The following is an 18227-nucleotide window of genomic DNA, read 5'->3' as shown; positions in this document are numbered from 1 at the left end:
AGGTCAATCTAGCTCTAATATTCTATGCATCTAAGACCTCAGAAATCATGGTTCAACTCCACCACCATTACAACTGAAGCCCAGGGAAGGGCAAGTCATTGGCCAGTGTCACACTGGGACCAAAATTTACATTGGTCTTTTCTTCTTTTCAAAACATTAAATGACAGTAGAATTCTATTTTATGGATGCTTAGGTTTTTAAGTGTAATATAATGTAAGTAAGTATAATGCAAGGCAAATATCTATAGTCAAATTTACTCAATCTCACAAATATTGTAGAAAACTGTCTTTTTTTCTCAGAAATACAACAAATTATAGTTCCATTGGTTGAGTGTCAGATGAAGTGGTCAAGTTGGACTTAGAAAGGAACCTAGGATCTATAGTTACTGAAAGAGGCATTTAGACAGCAGATTCATTGGAAAAGGAGACAATAAAAACCTGCATTCACTTTTTATTCTGTCTCTCTCTTTTTCTCATTGAATGTGCATACCTCTTTGACATTCTGTTAAATGCTACCAGCTGTCAGTCTCTCCCCTTCCAGTTAACCCTCTACATGTGTCCAGAGAGATTGTCTTAAAACATTGCTTTGAGTGTGCCACTCTCAATACCTTTTGATGTCTCCCCACCATCTATGAAATGAAGTCAAAGAATCCAATTGAAAAATTACCACAAGTGGAGACTACACCAAAGACAGGGTCCACTGAAATGAGTAAGACAGTACCTGCCCTCAAGGAACTCATGGTGTTATAATGCGTTATGAGATGAGTATATAAGTACTAAATTAAAGCTGGGTGAATAACATGAGGGAGATGAGGCAGTAGATACATTTGGGAGTGACCATTTCTGGGTGTTCAGGAAAGGCTTTGGAAATGGTTAATGTTTGAGATAAGTCTTGAAGAGTAAAGAAGAAATCAATAATGCAATTCCCTAAACTTCTCAATATCCCTAAGCATCAGTTTTGTCATGAGTACAAAAAAAAAGTTTATAATGATACAGTACTTTCCTCAAAGGTTATAGGAGGGTTTAAATGAGATAACGGCTATACATGGAAACACTACTACAAAAGACAATCATGCTCAGTGTTTCAGAGATCAGGTTTTAGAGCCAGTCAGGCCTGGGGTCAGGTCCTGCCTCTACCTTTTATTGTAAAATGGGAGTAATAATAATGCCTATCTCATGGGCTTTTTGCGAATGCCAAATGAGATAAATGCTTTAATGATATACATCCAACACATATGTAATTAGCATAATAAATACTATTGTAGAGGTAATGATGGCAACAGTATGAGTAATAAAGTGCCTGCTAGTTTCAGCGGATGCTTAATGAAGGACAGTTTTCTCATTGACTCTGACTCTACCACTACGTGGCCATCTTTGACCTTGCTCATGTCACTCAGTTTTTTCAAGCAATTTATGGAAAAGTACTTTGAAAGGGCTGATCAAATGCAGGAAGTTATTTCCTCTTGTGTGTTTACCTAGTAGTAACACAAATTTATGGCAGTTTCTAACCATGGCCTCATTTCATTCTCATGGAATAGGAAGAGCAGGGACTATTATGCCTAATTTGCAGAAAAAGAAACTGAGCATGAAGAATTTAAGTAGATTTGTCTAAGTCTCCATAGAAAGTCAGATCTCAATCCTGGTCTTCTTACTCCCACGTAGTGGTGTTGTTTCTCCATTGGCCTTTCTGAGAACAAGTTTTATCCTGGAAATGACCTTGATATGTTTCCCAGCTATGCATTACTCCTAAAGCAACACTGCCTGTCAGGGTAGTTAAGTAAAATTTAGTAAAACGGAAAGAACTTGAGGGTCTCTGTGTCGCCTAGATTTTGTTAAAGAACTCTCTCCATCACCCTCGTTTTGAGAGGAAAAAAAAATTATAACAGTTGGAAATGGAATCTGAGCTATGAAGGATAGGAAATGCTCAATTTATCTGTTTGTGGTATACAAGTTCTAATGGTGAACTCAAGGTCATTACACTAGACTGTCAGCCCCATAAGTTCAGGGCCCATGTGTATGTTTTTTCCCAGCCGTAAGCACAGTCCTGGGGCAGAACAGAAAAAGGCACATGTCTACTGGTAGTAGGCATTAAGGAGAGTGTTCTGGTCTAGAAATCAGCCACTGACTTCTGCTGAGGAGTTAGGCAAGTTACAGATATTCTCCAGTCCTCAGTTTCCCCATCTGCCCAGTGAGAAAATTGAACTAGCTGGCTTCTGAAAGCCCTTCCAGTCCTGGCGGTGTGCAACCTTCAGGCCACTGCCCTCATCCTCATCGGTCAGTCTGCCTCCTGCCATATAATTGAGAGATAAATTCATCCCATGGCCCTGCTCCAAACTGACTCCTCTGACCCCCAGCCCCGAATTCTGTGCAGAGCTCTGTGTTTACTCAGAACATGCCCTCGACCTTCAGGCTGTGGCTGTGGCAGACTCCCAACTGCAGCAGCTCTGCTAATTCTTTGGGGGTGGACAGGCCAGGCCTCGGCCCCTGAAGGAAAAGAGAAATGAGAAATGGATAAAGGTTTCTCTTGAATTTTAATTGTATTCCCTGGTGGAATTCTTTCATTCCATTCATACTGGGTCCCAAACACCAATTCTAGCTCATTCAGAAGAACCAAGAAGTGAAAATGAGCTTCAGAAAAGTGAGAGAAAAATAAAAAGCTCGTTTTATGCAGGAAGTGCAAACATCACAGGCTACGAGGTGATGGAAAACAGAAGGAAGGTCAGAAGGCTAGGACAGAGAATGTGCTCAAGTGTGGGTAGGCGTGAGGTGAGAGTGTTCCTGGGTGTAGGTGCACCTGGTGTGCAAATCTGTGTGCTTGTGTGTTCACAGGCTCCTTTCAGACACACCTTAGCAAAAAGCTTGAATTTACTGTGGTGTACTCATAGAAGAAAAGTTAGGAAAGGGGAGGTATTCATTCATTTATTCAACACATTTATTCATTGAAAGCCTACTATTTACCAGAGCCTGGGGTATAGCAATAATTAAAACAGACAGAAATCTCTGCCAGTAGGGTACTTATATTGCACTGAGGGAAACAGACAATAAATATTAAACATAGCCATAAATAAATTATATAGCGAATAGTAAGGTGATAGGCAAAGAAATAAAATAGAGCAGGGTAAAGAGGGCCTTGTGAGTTGGCGTGGGGGTTATGATTGAAATATGTTGGTCAGGGTAGTCCTCATCGAGAGGGTAACATGTGGCAAAAGACTTGAAGAAGTTGAAAAGGCTAGCCGCGTGGCTTTCTGGGGAAAAGCATTGCAACCAGAGAGAGCAGTCTGTGCCAAGGCCCTAACGTGAGAAAGTGCTTGGCGTGTTTGAAGAACAGCAGGAGTCGGTGAGGCTAGAGCAGGAAGGACAGGGATGGGAGATGAAGACAGAAAGGTATGGTGGGGAGCAGGGAAGGGGAGCCTGATCAAGGGGAGGGGTGTGGGGCTGGGAAGCAGGGTCCCTGCTAAATACTGACAGGCAATGGCAGACTTTACAAGCTGCTTTCACACTGATGTTTCACTTGACTGCTTGGCTCTTAGAGGACAGAATTACTATCCACCTTGTATGCTTGTGAAAACTCAGCTTAAACATAGTGCTGTGCTTATGAATGATTAACAACTGGATCTGGATGGGGTGTTGGGGGTGGTTTGGGGGGATGGAGGAGAAGGGATGTGCAGCAGCATACCATTCAGCACCTAGATGTATTGGACAGTAATATCCTCAAGAGCATAGCTAATAGTAAATTCTAAAATTATTAGGAAGTGATGAATTTTTATATAATGTTTTTAATATATATTATTTAATTGTAAGTTTATAAAATTCAGTTCTTTATAATGCCTATGTTTAACAACAGAGTCATAAAAATCCCTGAAAAGTTGACAATCGACTCCACCAGTCAGTTCCAGCACATCACTCACTGCCTGGGGAGGTTAGAGTGACGCATGGCATATGGGTGGCAGAGCAGCGACCAGAACCCAGGCTATCCAGTCCCGGTCCCAGCTCTCTGAGAGGATGTCCATGGGAAGACACGAGAAGGTACATTTGGGCAGTGCCAAAGGAGCTTGACGGGTCATGCATTCCTGGAAACTGCCAGGCGACACCGGCCCATTTCTGGTCCCTTCTCTTCTCCCAGCACTTACTTAATCACTGCTTCCACTCCAGTCTTGACTGTGACATACCTCAAGCCAGGCTGCCTCTGCTGCAGAAGAACACAGCAAGGCTTTGTTTTGTCCTGTTCTAGGCAATTTTCCTGAACTATTTGGGGCTCAGCCTCTCAGCCCCTGAGGGAATTTGCATGTGAATGAGCCTGGCTCTGAAGTCACTGATGGGATGGGGAGAGGAGTCCTAGCCACTCAGAGGCCAATGAGAGTATAAATCCTTCCTGGCCCTCCTTTCCAGGCAGGATTCCCAGGCTCTCCCCACCCCCTACCTCCAACCCTGCACTGGCTGAGACGGTGGGCACTGCCAGTTTCCCACCTGCGGGATGCCTCCTTCCCAGGCTCCCAGGGACCCCTCCCCAGCCAGCTCTTTCTTCTCCCCAAGCTTATGCTGCCTGGAAACCATTCCCTTTTCTGTCCAGAGACCTCCCTGCAAATGGACAATCTTTGCTGTAGCAGTGGGATTCTTAGACTCTAAGGACTTGTGAGGAAGCTGTGTCTCAGGCCACCACAGTGTAAATGGTATCTAGCAGTGCATGTAACAAAACCCTGGGGCTCCCCAGCTCTGCTGGGAGGTTTTTACTCTAATTAACAAATAAATAACAACACTGTACTGGGACTATCAATATACCTGAGCTCCAATCTTGGCTCTGTCGTTATATGGGCATGTAAGTTTGAACCAGTTTCTTCACTTTTCTGAGCCTCAGTTTCCCCATCTAAGAAAGAAGAAAGACTTGTTAGCATTTAATGTCTTTTTATGTCTGACCTTCTGTGATTATCTGATTCCAATTGCTGAGCCAGGGCTGGAAGACACCTAGATTTTGCCTCAGGTCTGCTATTCCTAGGATGTTTGGCTTTGGAGACTCATATCACCTCCCTGGGTCCAGAATCACAGTATCTGCCTGAAGCGTATTCATTACAAGACTACCATCAGAAGCAAATAAAATAAATGTGAAAAATATCTTGCCAACTGGAAAATTTCACATAGCACCAGGAACTATTACTGCCATTGTTGTTGCTGTTATTGTAATTGTTTTTATGGCCAAATGATTTGTACCAGGAATGAAGCATCAATCTCCAGCCCCTCTAAAATGAGGCCAATCTAAGTTTCAGACCCACCTGTGCTATTTTTATTATATGGCTTTTAAGAGCTTCTGAAACACACAAGCGCACACACACACACACATATACACGTCTTCCTCTTTTTCTCATCTCAGGTTCTTGTCTGGCATCCAGTACCTTTAATTTGCTCCTTTTCCATGATCTTTAACTGCAATTTGGACAACTAGATAAAGTAGCAAAATTGGACTGCTAACCCTTGGGGCAATCTCTGGAGGTGACAGACACAGAGAGGGTGACCTCTCAGAAGTACAGAGCACTCATATGTGACTCAGAAGTCCTGGACTCAGAACTGTCACTGACTGAATCATTGGCCTAATTCATACATCTAGAGAAATCCTTTGAAACACAGGACAGTGAAGAGATTCCTGGACTTCATACTATTCTCTTGTGGATAGAAGTTTTTGGTGATTCTTTACATTATTCTGGTCCTTTCTCATAAAATAAGGATAATATTCTTTCTGTGTCCCCACCTCACAGGATTGTTAAGAAGTTTATAAAGTGCAGTGAGCCAAAGGGACCTAACCCGCCACCTGCCCATCAAGGAGGCTAAGCTGAGAGGGATCTCTAGGCTTTCTTCCTGCTCCATCAGCCTGGGACATAGGGGTCTCACAAAAAGGGAAGTCCCCTGGTAGCTTCAGAGAGATTAGAAATGGAGTAGAACCTGGAAACAAGGATATTCAGGAACAGTTTCAGTCTCTTAATTCTTCTTTAAACATTTGAAACTACCCATGCCCCATTTAGCTGGGAGTCCAGAAAAGTATCATCTTAGTTGACTGGATCTCAGTGGTCTTGTTCTTCTCACTGATTTATTGCCATATCTCAGGCACCTTCCAAATGTTTACGTATATTAACACATGTCATGTTCACAATAGTCCTGCAATATAAATACTATTACTTTCACTATTTTACAGCTGAGAAAGCCTATATACAGAGTATATTGGTTTCCTAGGGCTACTATAATAAATTACCATGAACCAAGTGGCATGTAACAACAGTTTATTATTTCACAGTTATGGAGGCCAGAAGCCTGAAGTCAAGGTCAACAGGGTCATGCTTCCTCTAAAAGGCTTAAGGGAAGAATACTTTCTACCCCGTTTTGATTCCTTGTGGTTGGCAGCACTGTTTGGCATTTTCTGGGTGTGATAGCATATCTCTAATCTCTGCCTCTGTCTTCATACTTCCCTCTGTGTGTGTCTTTGTGTTCAAGTTTCCCTTTTCTTATAAGGACACTAGTCATCTCAACTTAATTACATGGGCAAAGACCTATTTCCATGTTAGATCAAGTCAAGTCCAAGGCTTCTTGTAAGGGAATACAATTCAACCGACAATACAGAGAGTTTAAATAATTTTTTCAATATCTAATAATTGTTGAAAACTCACATGTACAACTCATGTAAAGATGAGGTCCCAATGATCCAGTCTCAGTAAGAAGTTACACCCCAAAACAAAAAACTTAAAAAAGAAAAAAAATCAAAAGCAACTCACAATTCAATTCATTCTCTTGAGAAACCAAAAAAGGGCAGAGATGTTATCACAAACATCCTTAAATGTTCAGTCTCTCCCCTACTCTCTCGTTTTCTCTCTCTCCTCTTTCTCCCCCCAAAGTCTTCATGAACTCCACACCAAAACACTTGTCTGTGTCCCTTCATGCAGCCACTCACACCCCATCCAATGACTCCCTCTTGAACCTGACAATTGCAAAAGGTGTCTTCCGACATGAGACCCACCCTGCCATGCACTGCTATCTGTGAATATTAGTTATTCCGAGTTTCTTGATTGTTTTATTAGAATTTTATTTTTTCCTGTATTTTTGTGTGGAATTAAGATTTGTATCTTTTCCAGTTGAATTTGAACTCAAGGGGTAGAAAAAAATTAGAGGAGGTGAGAGTGATGAGGAGTCCCTGTACCACTACCATGAGGAAGGGAAAACTCAGCTGGTTGTGAGAAGGGGAAGGACTAGAAACCAGCCCTGAACTACCAGCCTGGTTTAGTTGCCCATCCTGTGTGTTCCCTTTGACTATTGACCTCAACTGAATAATTTTATGTCATTGAGTAGAAGATGAAAGTAGCTTTGGGCCTGAGTTTCTTTTTAAAACACTTTTTATATTTAAGAACAGGGAGAAAACTTACCTAAAGTTCCACTAGCCATGGCTAACAGTTTACTCTAATTCCTTCTACTTTTTGTGTTCAGTATATACTTTTAACACAGTTGCAGTTATACTGAATATACAATTTTTCCTGCTTTTTCATTTAGTATAACCTACTAAGAACTTTTTCAGATCATTGCAAAATCTCTGTTACTGTGATAATTAATGGGCGCTTAACAAAATTAATGCTAATTTAACTGTTCCCTTAGACTTGGATATTTACATTGTTTCAGTTTTTTTTATTATTGTGTATATCTGCTATAAATATCATTGTTCATAAAAGTTTTTTCCACACTTGTAATATCTTCCCCTAGGTTATAGTCCCACATGTGAGGCCAAGGAAGAACTTTCTAAATTAAGGATAATCCAAAATGACCTGATCAATCTCGAAAAGTAGTGAGTTTCTTATCTCTGCAACTGATCGAGATAAAGTTGTATGAGTTTTTAGTAAGGATGTGGTAGAAAGATAAGAGTTAGACTAAGTAACTTTCAAAGCCCCCAAAATCCATGAGATTGTAATTCTCCAAATTTTAGTTCACAAATGTCTTATTCTTTGTCCCAAATTATTTCCTTACTCACCATACCAGTTATATCTATTGCTGTGTAACACGCTACTTCAAAACTTAGTAGCTAAAACAAAATCTATTTTATTTGCTTATAATTCTATGATCGAGAGTTTGAAATGGGCTCTGCAGGATGGTCCTTTTGCTGAATTTACCTGAAGTCATTCACATGGCTATAGTCATTTAGAGTCTTGACGGATCTGAAAAATCCAAAATAGCCTCAGTCACCTGTCTGGTGTTTGGTGGTGGCTGTCAGTTGTTTGACTTATTTCTGCACTATGTGGCCTTTTTCCTCCAGTAATCCTGACAGGCTTCTTTACATGGTGGCCTCAGGACAGTATTCTACAGGAGGAAGAGCCATAAGGCCCTCTGAGTCCTAAAAGAGCTAGAAGGCCCCCTTGGAAGTGACTCACCATTTCTAAAACATCACATGTTTATTATCAAAGCAATTCACAAAGCAAGTCTATGAGCAGCAAAGTCACTTTGTAAAAGGGTCTCTGTGCAAAAATGAAAGAAATTGTTTGTAGATATTTTGCAAACAATATATCATAGTCTACCCTCTGGCCAAAATAATTCATGTACCTCCCATGTGTAAAATACACTTTTGTGCCATTCGTCAAAGGTCTCATCTCATTAATATATCAGGCTTGAAGTCTAGGACCTCATGATTTAAATCAGGTCCAGAGGCAGATGAGTCACCAAGGGCGCAAAGCCTAGAGTGCAGTTTCTCCTGATCCAGAGATATCTGAAAAGTCATCTGCTTTTCACAGACCCAACATCTTCTTATCTTGGTGATTTGAACACAAGATAACCATAACAGAATTCCCATTGAAAAATGAGAGTAATGGGAGGCATATCACCATGACAGTTCTGTAGTAATCTTAAATCCAGCCATGTACCTGTTACCAGACCAGGAATGTTCCTCGATCAGAGCCCCTTTCTGCTCCCTGAGAGTGGTTCTCCAGTCTATTGCTCTTCATGGCTCTTGTTGCTGCCCTCTGGATTCTCGTTTTCACCCTATGGGACATTCCTCCTTTTGCATAAGAAATGGCACCTGTTTGCAGCCAAGTAGACCTTTCCACAGAAGGGAAGCAAAATTTTGCCACCCTGCAGCTGCTTTTTTCTTAATTCTCTTCTTAATCAACTTAATATCTGTGTTAGCATCTGTAAGACCCAAAAAGCTAAACAGCAAATTCAAAAGGCTTAAGACTAGTTATATTTCTTTGTATCCCCTCCCTTTTTTTTAAAAAAAATTGGTCTTTCGAAAGGTACTAACAACCAGCTGTTTGTAATGAGAGCTCCATAAAACTTTTCCATTTTAGAAGTTTTTCTAATTCAAAACATCCATAATCTGGCCATTGATGGTAGGATTTATAGTGACTCAAACCAATAAGGCTTTTTACGGCTTAATCAAGGAAACAAAAAGTCTTCCCAAAAAAGAGGATGCAGCCCTCATAGATCTGAAAGTTTACTCTCAAAAAAAGTCAGAGAAAGTCCAGACCCTTGTTACACAGACGGTCAGGATGGTGGCATGCATATGGTGTCTCTGGCCTCCCACAAATGTGAGATGCCTCCAGCCACAAACCCGCTAATTTGTGGCACCAGGCAGGCAGTACTGCAATGAGATTTTTCCAGCACTAACAAGTAACGAAGGCTTGGATGACAAAGGCCCCTTATGGTCTGGGGCTCCTTATGACAAACCCCCTTGGAAGCTGGCACAGCCAGACAGAGACATTTGGAACCTAGTCCATTTGACTGGCCACCAGGTGCGCCACAGTAAGTGTACCTTCCAGATGATGGAGACCAGAGAAAATATCTCTGATGGTCACAAAGCCAAGCCCCTAGGACATAGAACAAAATTGAAGAAAAAAATCTCATTTATTTTTTATGTAAAGACTCAGGAAAGTTTTTCTGAATAGACTCCAGTCTAAAGAGAATTGCTTAACAACTTAGCCTGTGAGGCCAGCCCATGTTTTATCCCTGTGGTTATTTCCTTCTTATGACAAAAAACACAAAAGATATAGACATAGAAGAAAAAAAAAATAACCATCTCTGTGAGGAAAGGATCAATTAGGAAACAAAAACAAAAACTCAAGGATTACTAGGCCCAAGAAGCTTGCTTCACAAATATTTTTTCTCGGCAATATAAATTTAGAAGAGAGAAAAAGATTCTCACCACTTCTAACTTTCATTGAACACCACAGATAAGAGATCAAAGAGACTGATAGAGTAAAATGCTTACCACCTCTGCTGGCTGATGATGTCCATCATCTCCCAGCTTTAGTAGTGGAGGAGTTAGCAGTATCTCAGACAGTGAGTTCTCCCAGTTAGCTTGTCAATTTGTGAGAGCTAAGAAAAGTTAATACCTTCCCTCTCACCTTCTATGTTCGCCTAGCTGGACTAATAATCAAATTAACAGAGACAGATTTACAGGAGAAGATCAAAGTTTTAATACATGCACATAGGGAATTCACATAAGCATGAAAATTCCAAAAACAGTGAAACAACATTAGATATATAAGACATTTTTGGACAAAGAAAACAGGGGAAAGGCTATTAGATTGCAGAAGTGAGAATGAGTGATTAGTAGTTGAAGAAGAGCAGAACATACACTACAGGAACATTCTTGCTAGGAAACTCAGAAACAATGAGATGCGAGGTATCTAGCTAATAGGCTTGAAGTCTTCCTGGGTAATGCTAGGGTAAAAATCCTTAGGGTGGTTAAGCCCAGGCTCCCTTCCTAAAAAGCAGGTTTCTCTGTCTGAATCTCTGGTAGGAAATTGGGAGATGCTCAAAGTTTCTTACTGAGTCTTGTTTCCTAATAAACAGCTTAAAATTCATATCAAAAAGCAAATTTAGGGTGGCAAAATTTTGGTTCCCTTCACCACCTACTTCCCGTGCATTGAAATTTGGGGCCTAGAGGCCTCTCTTCATTTTAAATGACCTCAGTTATTTCTAGTCCAAGCTGGTTGGTACATTTCCCTTAAAATTGTGTGTGTGTGTGTGTGTGTGTGTGTGTGTGTGTGTGTGTGTGTGTTATATCAGCATATAGTCCATTCCAGTAGACAAAACAACACCCACAGTTGTTTTCAAAATAGGCATCTCTCTAATTTGGAGAGCACGTCAGGGTGCTATGGGACAATGCCCTTAAGATTCTTTGATGCCCTTTTGTCTAGCTGATGTTACTGAAATCAAGGGGTCCATTTGCCTGTGTGCATCAAAACCAAAAGAGACACAAACAGGAGTCTGCAGAAAAGAGAATAGAGGTTTATTTAAAGAAATGGAACCAAGCCTGGAGGCACAGGTGTGCTAGTGCTCTTAAGACCTGGCACCCTGATGGCATGTAGGCTACAGATTACATAGGGCAAAATCACAGACACTTTGGGTTAGGGTTTTGTGGGTCATTTTGAGAGCTGATTGGCCAGAGGTGAGATAAGGGTCATGAACTATTTTATCAGATTTTGAGGACAGCTCTGAGGTCTATTCTGAAATCCCTCTGTCTGGTCTCATAAGAAAGTAGCCAGGGACTTATCTCACCTTAGGGCTTAGGAGTTGAAACATAACTCAAGTCAAGATGTTATCCTCAGCCTGCCAAAGGTCGGAACAGTGTGACTATTAGTCATGCCCGGCTACTGTCTTCTGCTGCCTCGGGGGTTGTGGATTATTGAGGGAAAGTCTAGGTCTCCGAGGGTCAGAGAGAGAGTGATGATTTCTAGAGCTAGGATTTAAATCTAAATTTAACCAAAGTCATAAGGACCGTCAATTTCACTGATAAGGAGTCCTAGGCACTGCTTTAAATCTTCTACATCTTAATGAAGGGTCTTATAGCCAGATCTTTGACATGACTTTTTATCCTGAAGCCATTTTTGCTTTTACAATATTTTGTTAGTGCACAGACTAAGGATGAAAAATAGTCTTATTTTCCAACCCAAGCTAGTCCTGAGCCCTCCGTGTTTCCTCTAAGTTCTGCTTACACACTGAAGACTTACTTTTTCCTGAAGTACCTTCTCATATACAGCTAGAAGCACATACTGACACTTTCAACATTCTGCCTAGAGATCACCTTAGCCAGATCCACAAGTTTATTACTCTACATTTTTCTACCTTCTAAGTTGCCAAAGGCAAGTCGTGCCAATTCTTTCATCACTACATGACTCAGGTCACCTTCGTCAAGCTTCCTACAGCAGTTTCCTCACCACTTTTCTATCCTCTATTTGTTAGCTAATCCCAAACTGAAGCCACATGTTCTAGTTTTTTACTACTGCAGCATCCTACTTCTGATGCCACTAACCGTATCAGTCAGAATACAGTCAGGAAAGCAGAGCCCCTATGAGTATTGTGAGATAACGGCTACCTACAGGCATTAGAACTCATATAACTATAGGAGGAGCTGGGAAAGTGAAGGTTCCAGCTTCCAATAGATAGGACCACAGAAAGGTCACTAATCGGTTCTTCTCAAACCCTGGCGTGAGTGGAAATGATGGTATCTGCAGAGAAATTCAAGAATTCAAGCCCATTTAAAGAGCCAAAATGGGACTGTGAGAAGGGAGCCCATAGAGAGAGATCTATAAGAAGCTATTGGCTCTGAACAGCTACCACCCCTGTGGGTCTACTTGAAAGCATCTGGTGGTAGGTCTAGGTCACTGTTGGTCATCAGAGCCAGTAGTTGAAAGAAGATCCAAATGCCAATTGGAGAGAGTGAGGACAAGTTAGAACCTATTGGGCACATCTACATCTGTCCATCTCTATATCTGATCACAAAACAATCTTCAGAGAGTAAAAGGACTATTGCATTCTAATGCATGCAAGTTTTTCTTTTAGCCAACACTACCCTGGAGCTATATCGGAAAGGAGATTCTGAGAAATGTAGTTTTCAGATGAACTAATTGACAACAGAACGATCCAGCACGCTCTCTGCATGTGTGCCTAAATTAACTCTGAAAAGATCTTTAAGGGCCCAGAGAAGATATCAGAGGGCCTCCAGGATGTAGCTTGGGAACAATGGCAAGCAGAGCCTTGAGCCATTGGGTCTGTAGGGCAGCCATCATTGGTTTGCCTTATGCCTTAAAGGAGTGTTATTGGCTATGGAATCAAGATGCTGCATTTGTGGAGTTGGAGCCACCATTCACTAAATAATGACCTTGTGTGATTCATTTAAGTGATCTGGGCTTCAAGTTTCTCATCTATAAAATAAAAACAATCACTCCTAAGCAACCTTTTCTATTCACTGTTCTGAGGTACTGATGGGTAGCTGTCAGTGTATTTGTTAAACTCTGATGAGATAACTTTATGGGCATGTGGAAAGCAGCTGTAGCTGTGCTCACACAGGAATTTGGCCAACTTTTCTGCTGCTCTGCCTTACTTTTGCCTAGCTGTTTTGTGCTGTTTTTTACTGAGGTAGACAATTCACACTTCTTTTTAGATCTCTCTTTCCAGCTTCCTATCCACAATAGACCCTTTTCCTACATCAGGTGGTAGTGGTAAGGAGGGGCGGTTGAGACTCTGAATACCCACAGTCCGTCGATTCTCGCTGTCTGGATGCTTTCTCTGCTATCCTTCAGCCTTTCACCTTCCCTTTCTTCCAGCCTAAATCCTACTCACCTCTCAGTCTCCAGCTCAAAGAACATTTTTTTTTCTTCTAAAATGTTTTCTAATTCCCCTCAGCTGGATGCATTTTTTTCCCCTTCTTTAAACCCCACAGCTTTTCTATCCTTCATCGCAATAACTATATCCCGACTACGCCTTAGCATGTGCACATTTGAGCCCTTATCTTGTTCTACCTAATTTTACATTCTCAGAGGTGCGGGACTTGCGTATTAAGCTCATGCAACAAATAAGTAATTTTTGGTATCCTCCACATTATAGTCCAGTGAGAAATCAGTATATAAATAAGTGTTGAATTAAGTTGAAAGAAAACAAATTGAGGATATGCTTCAATGGATTAGTATTCTTAACAACAATAGCTTGAATGACCATGGTTTCCCATAATAAGATTAGGAAAATGAAGAGTCTGTGATCCCTAGCCAGATAGTTCTCTATTATTATGAATTTTGTGTCTTCATGTGATAAGGTATTTCCCTCCATAATGTTAATATGATGATTCTAGAAATGGGGCAGTCCAAAGAGTAGCCAGGGCTACCACCTGTACTCAGAGGTAAATTATTTTTATAGAATTTTACAATTCATAGCAGGAACTGCAAATATTAACCAGAGCCAGTGACCTTCTCTGTTTAGTTTATGGCCGGAGCTGTCACTGAGCCACATCCTCTCTGAGAGACAGTCCATGCACCCAAGATAAGGTTTCAAGAGGCCCTTGAGCCAGACAAGTGGCTTGTCAAAGTGCCTATGTCTTTTGTCATGGATGCTCTGGGTTGATGGATTTCTTTCTCCAGGGTCAGAATAGTTCCTAAAGCAAAACCGATATCAGGAAATGCTTCTAGTTATCTCTCTACTCTTTAGCAAGTCACTTCCCCTCTCTCAACCTCAGTTTCCTCTAGAAGGAAGGGGATTGAAATAGCTTTCAAAGGTCCCTCCCTCCTAACTTTGATATTCCAGGACTCTATTCTGAGTTGCAGGCTGAATTCCTAGCACCACAGGGCCTTCTCTTTCCTGCTTCTAAAGGTATGATGAACCTGGTCACACAGCAGGAGGTAAGCAGCAGGGAGCAAGTGACGCTTCATCTGTATTTGCAGCCACTCCCCAGCACTAGCATCACCACCTCAGCTCCACCTCAGATCAGGCATTAGATTCCCATAGAAGCACCAGTCCCTGGTGCCAAAAAGGTTGGGGACTGCTGGTATATGATTCAGATTATCCCATGGGTCTCATCGGGGCATGCTTACCTGTTCTTTAAAATATTGTGGCTCTCCGGGTGATGATTGTTTATCTTTCATCATGAAAAGTTCTCTAAGCCTGAAAGATATGAGGGAGTTCATTTGTCACAGAATTTCATTAGGTCTCTTTCTAATTCAAATGATCTCTGGTTGGCTTCATTTAAAAGTGTCCATGCTATAGACATTATAGAACCCAAAATACCTTGGGCATACCAAATTACAAGGAGGAGATCGCTGTGTCCAGAAGTGGTAATGCTCAAGACAGGACTACTCATTAGTAATTGATTTTGTATTACATGGTAATAGACCATAAACAAGTTCAAGATTATCAGGTTTTTCAGCAGGGAGCAATCTATGTGCTGAAACTCCTGCTCACAATCTTCCAGTATATATGTATGGATCTGTTAGTATGGATATGATGACTTCTTAGAATACAAGTATATCAGAACTGCAAGAGAACATAGAGCTCAGCTAGTTCAATCCCCTGTTTTGTTAGATGAATAACTGAGAGCTAGAGAGGAGGCAACTATATGACAGTTTATGATGGAGGCAACTAGGGCTTCGGACTGTCCATATACCTTCCATTATTCCAAAGCAGAGGCCGCCAAGATAGTATACTCCAGTTCCTGAAGTTACTCATAGAGGAAGCCCTTTCCCAGGTCCTCACTCTAAATCCATCTAGTCTTATTTTTATTAAGTTCTGAGAAGAGCAGTTTAACTGGTGTCTATTTTACATCTTATTTCATTCAATTAACTTATAACAATTCAGGAAATAAAACAGTACATAAAGAAGGCACAAGAATTGCAATGGCATTATCGTCTGGGGAAGTTCAAAGCAGGGCAAGCGTCTTTACACAATTCACTAACCCCAAGATGGTTGATGTTCATAATAGGGTCCCTGGATTCCCCAGAAAAGATCAGTATGTTTCACCTAAAAAAGCAGAAATTTGTATAAAGCACTTCAAAAACATTACACAAAAAAATGTTTTTAAAAAACATTGTTGTTATAGTTAAATAAAACTTCAGCTATCTGCAAAACTCAGATAACCAAAATAATGAACCAGCTGTGATGTTCAAGGAAGTGACATTTCAGCTGTGAGCAGATAGGCACATTCTACAGTAACAAGGCTGGTGCGAGTTTGGCTAGTATCTGCAAAGAGGAATAAATAGCAAAGCCATGATCTCATCTTCTGTTTACACTTCAATTCCCAAAGTTAGTGATTAACTGTCCTTGTGTTTTGTTGCCAGGGCAAATTGTTTTTCTTTAAAACTCCCTCTTATTTTAAATAAATACATCATTAGTTTCAAAACAGAAGTGTCAAATGTCAAGATACTCTGACATATTAAACTAATGAACAAAACAATGAATTCATTAGAACCTACTAGAGATAGGCAGCCTTTCAGAACTTTACTTTAGTGGCTTTGAAAGGCATCAGAAATCATTCTTGATAAGAGATTTTCTCATGCATCTTGGCTAAAAGATCAGTCGGTTGCAAACACAGAGACAAGCTTAAAAGAATTGGGTTAGGTGTAAATGATAGAGTGGTGGGTAGGCCAAGCATTCATGGTTAAAAAAGTACACCGACCAGCTGCCATACTATGCTTCCCAAACCAACACACAAAATCAGCTTTAGGCAACCAGTTTAAGATCTCTGCTGGGATCTCTGAATTTACATAGGGACTCTGAATCTTCCAATGTAATGAATTCTTTTAAAAAATAGGCAGTTTTTGCATCTGAGTCTTAACACAAACACACACACAAACACTATTTGGGGATGATTCCAGTCACTTCAGTATTATTAAGACTACCTATTAAATGTAGTTCTGATTACATGACTTTCCTATTCAAAAGCTTTCAATGCCCTCCCTTTATTCACAGAACGAGGAGTCACTTATTATTACAGCATTCAAGATTAACCAAAATCTCGTGTCAACCTATCCTTCCAAGTAGATCTCCTCCTACAATACCCCCTCTTTTCCCACTCCCAGCTTCTTGTTCTCAAAATGGGTCTTGCACTTTGAGTTCTCGGTAATGAATATTTATTGGATAACTGCTCTGTGCCAGGTACTGTTCCATACATTGGAGACACGTTTGTAAAGAAAACACAGTTTTTTTTCCTTTGCCGCTTATATTCTAATGGGGATCTTTCACCTCCTTCTGAAAGCATTCCCAGTGCTTATGTTCCATTAAAGCACCTGTCACACTGTATAATAGCTCTGTCTGTGTTTTCATCAGTCTGAACACTGCCATTCACAGCTCTATGTCTTATTCTTCTCTTTTCACCCTCTAGCCCATGCTTTGCTCAGTGGTAGGCATACACTGAATGCTCCATGAATGACTTATGTTGTACTTACGATTTATTTTCTTTAGAAATGTGGTAAGTTTCTGTTGCATGTAGAATCTACCTATGAGGTTGTCTAACTCTTTTTTGAATTTTAATATTGAGTTACTTTCAACAAATAAACCATTTGGTTGTCAACAGAAATGAGAAATGTCAAGCTACTTCTGACAGACCTGAACAAAATGAATGAAACAGTGATTGGATGGCCACATTGACTCAACCTGTAATGTGTCTTTCTTTAAATTTTAGGATCCCTAATCCCAACCCTTTGGGTTTCCCAGCCTGCTTTGTCTACTCATGGGCAGCCCTGCCCTCTTTTCTACTGGAGACCAGCAGAGAAGCTAATTTGAGAAGCTGCTCATCTTGTTCCCTTTCTCTTTGACCCAAAGGTAGAAACTGAAGACCAGTTGCTGGCAATCTTCTGTGGCAGGGAGACCACAGACACTGAGCATACCCCTGGCCAGGAAGTGGTCCTCTCCCCTGGCTCCTTTATGTCCATCACTTTCCAGTCAGATTTCTCCAATGAGGAGCGATTCACAGGCTTTGAAGCCCACTACATGGCTGTGGGTAAGTTGGAGACGTATGTGGCTCTTCCCAGGTCTCCCTTTCCCTCTAAAGATTAAAAGTGCCTTATCCTCTCTTCTTTACAGTAAACATTTGTATACTCACCACACAGATTCTACCACAAATATCTTACTGCTTTTGCTCTATCACATATCTATCCTTCTGATGACTATTGATGTGGAGCATCTTTTCATGTGTGTGTTTGGCCATTCATATATCCTTTTGAGGAAAATTAATGTTAAAATGTTGTAAATGAGTTGAGAACATACATCTATTTCTCTTTATATTTCCAATGCTTAGGGCAGGGCTTGACCCCTATAAATGGCGTAGGAAGAGAGAGGCAGTCTGGAGTAGAAGTTAGGAGCCCAGGCTCTAGAGTCAGCCAACCTGGATTTGAATGCTGACTCCACCACTTACTATCTTTGTGACTTAGAGTCAGTTCTTTAATGCCTCTAAGTCTCAGTTTTATCATCTACAGAATGGGAATAGTAACAGTCCTGCTTGCTATT

The 18227-nt window shown here is 40.9% G+C and overlaps 1 protein-coding gene across 8 annotated transcripts in view; it reads left to right on the top strand.

Annotated features, from left to right (window-relative positions):
• MASP1 (mannan binding lectin serine peptidase 1) overlaps positions 1–18227 on the top strand; it is a 65945-nt gene that overhangs the window by 10867 nt on the left and 36851 nt on the right. For 7 of the 8 annotated variants that reach the window (XM_016136290.2, XM_016136284.2, XM_016136288.2 and 4 more), the window contains one exon: positions 17544–17721. In XM_016136290.2, coding sequence (XP_015991776.2) covers positions 17544–17721 — 178 coding nt within the window. Of the gene's footprint in view, positions 1–3843; positions 4026–17543; positions 17722–18227 lie in introns of all 8 variants that reach the window. The other variant, XM_016136291.2, reaches the window with a different exon arrangement.

The sequence above is a fragment of the Rousettus aegyptiacus genome, unplaced genomic scaffold (genome assembly GCF_014176215.1).
Source record: "Rousettus aegyptiacus isolate mRouAeg1 unplaced genomic scaffold, mRouAeg1.p scaffold_m13_p_4, whole genome shotgun sequence".
Classification (NCBI taxonomy): Eukaryota; Metazoa; Chordata; class Mammalia; order Chiroptera; family Pteropodidae; genus Rousettus; species Rousettus aegyptiacus.
This window is presented reverse-complemented; position numbering and strand designations above follow the sequence as displayed.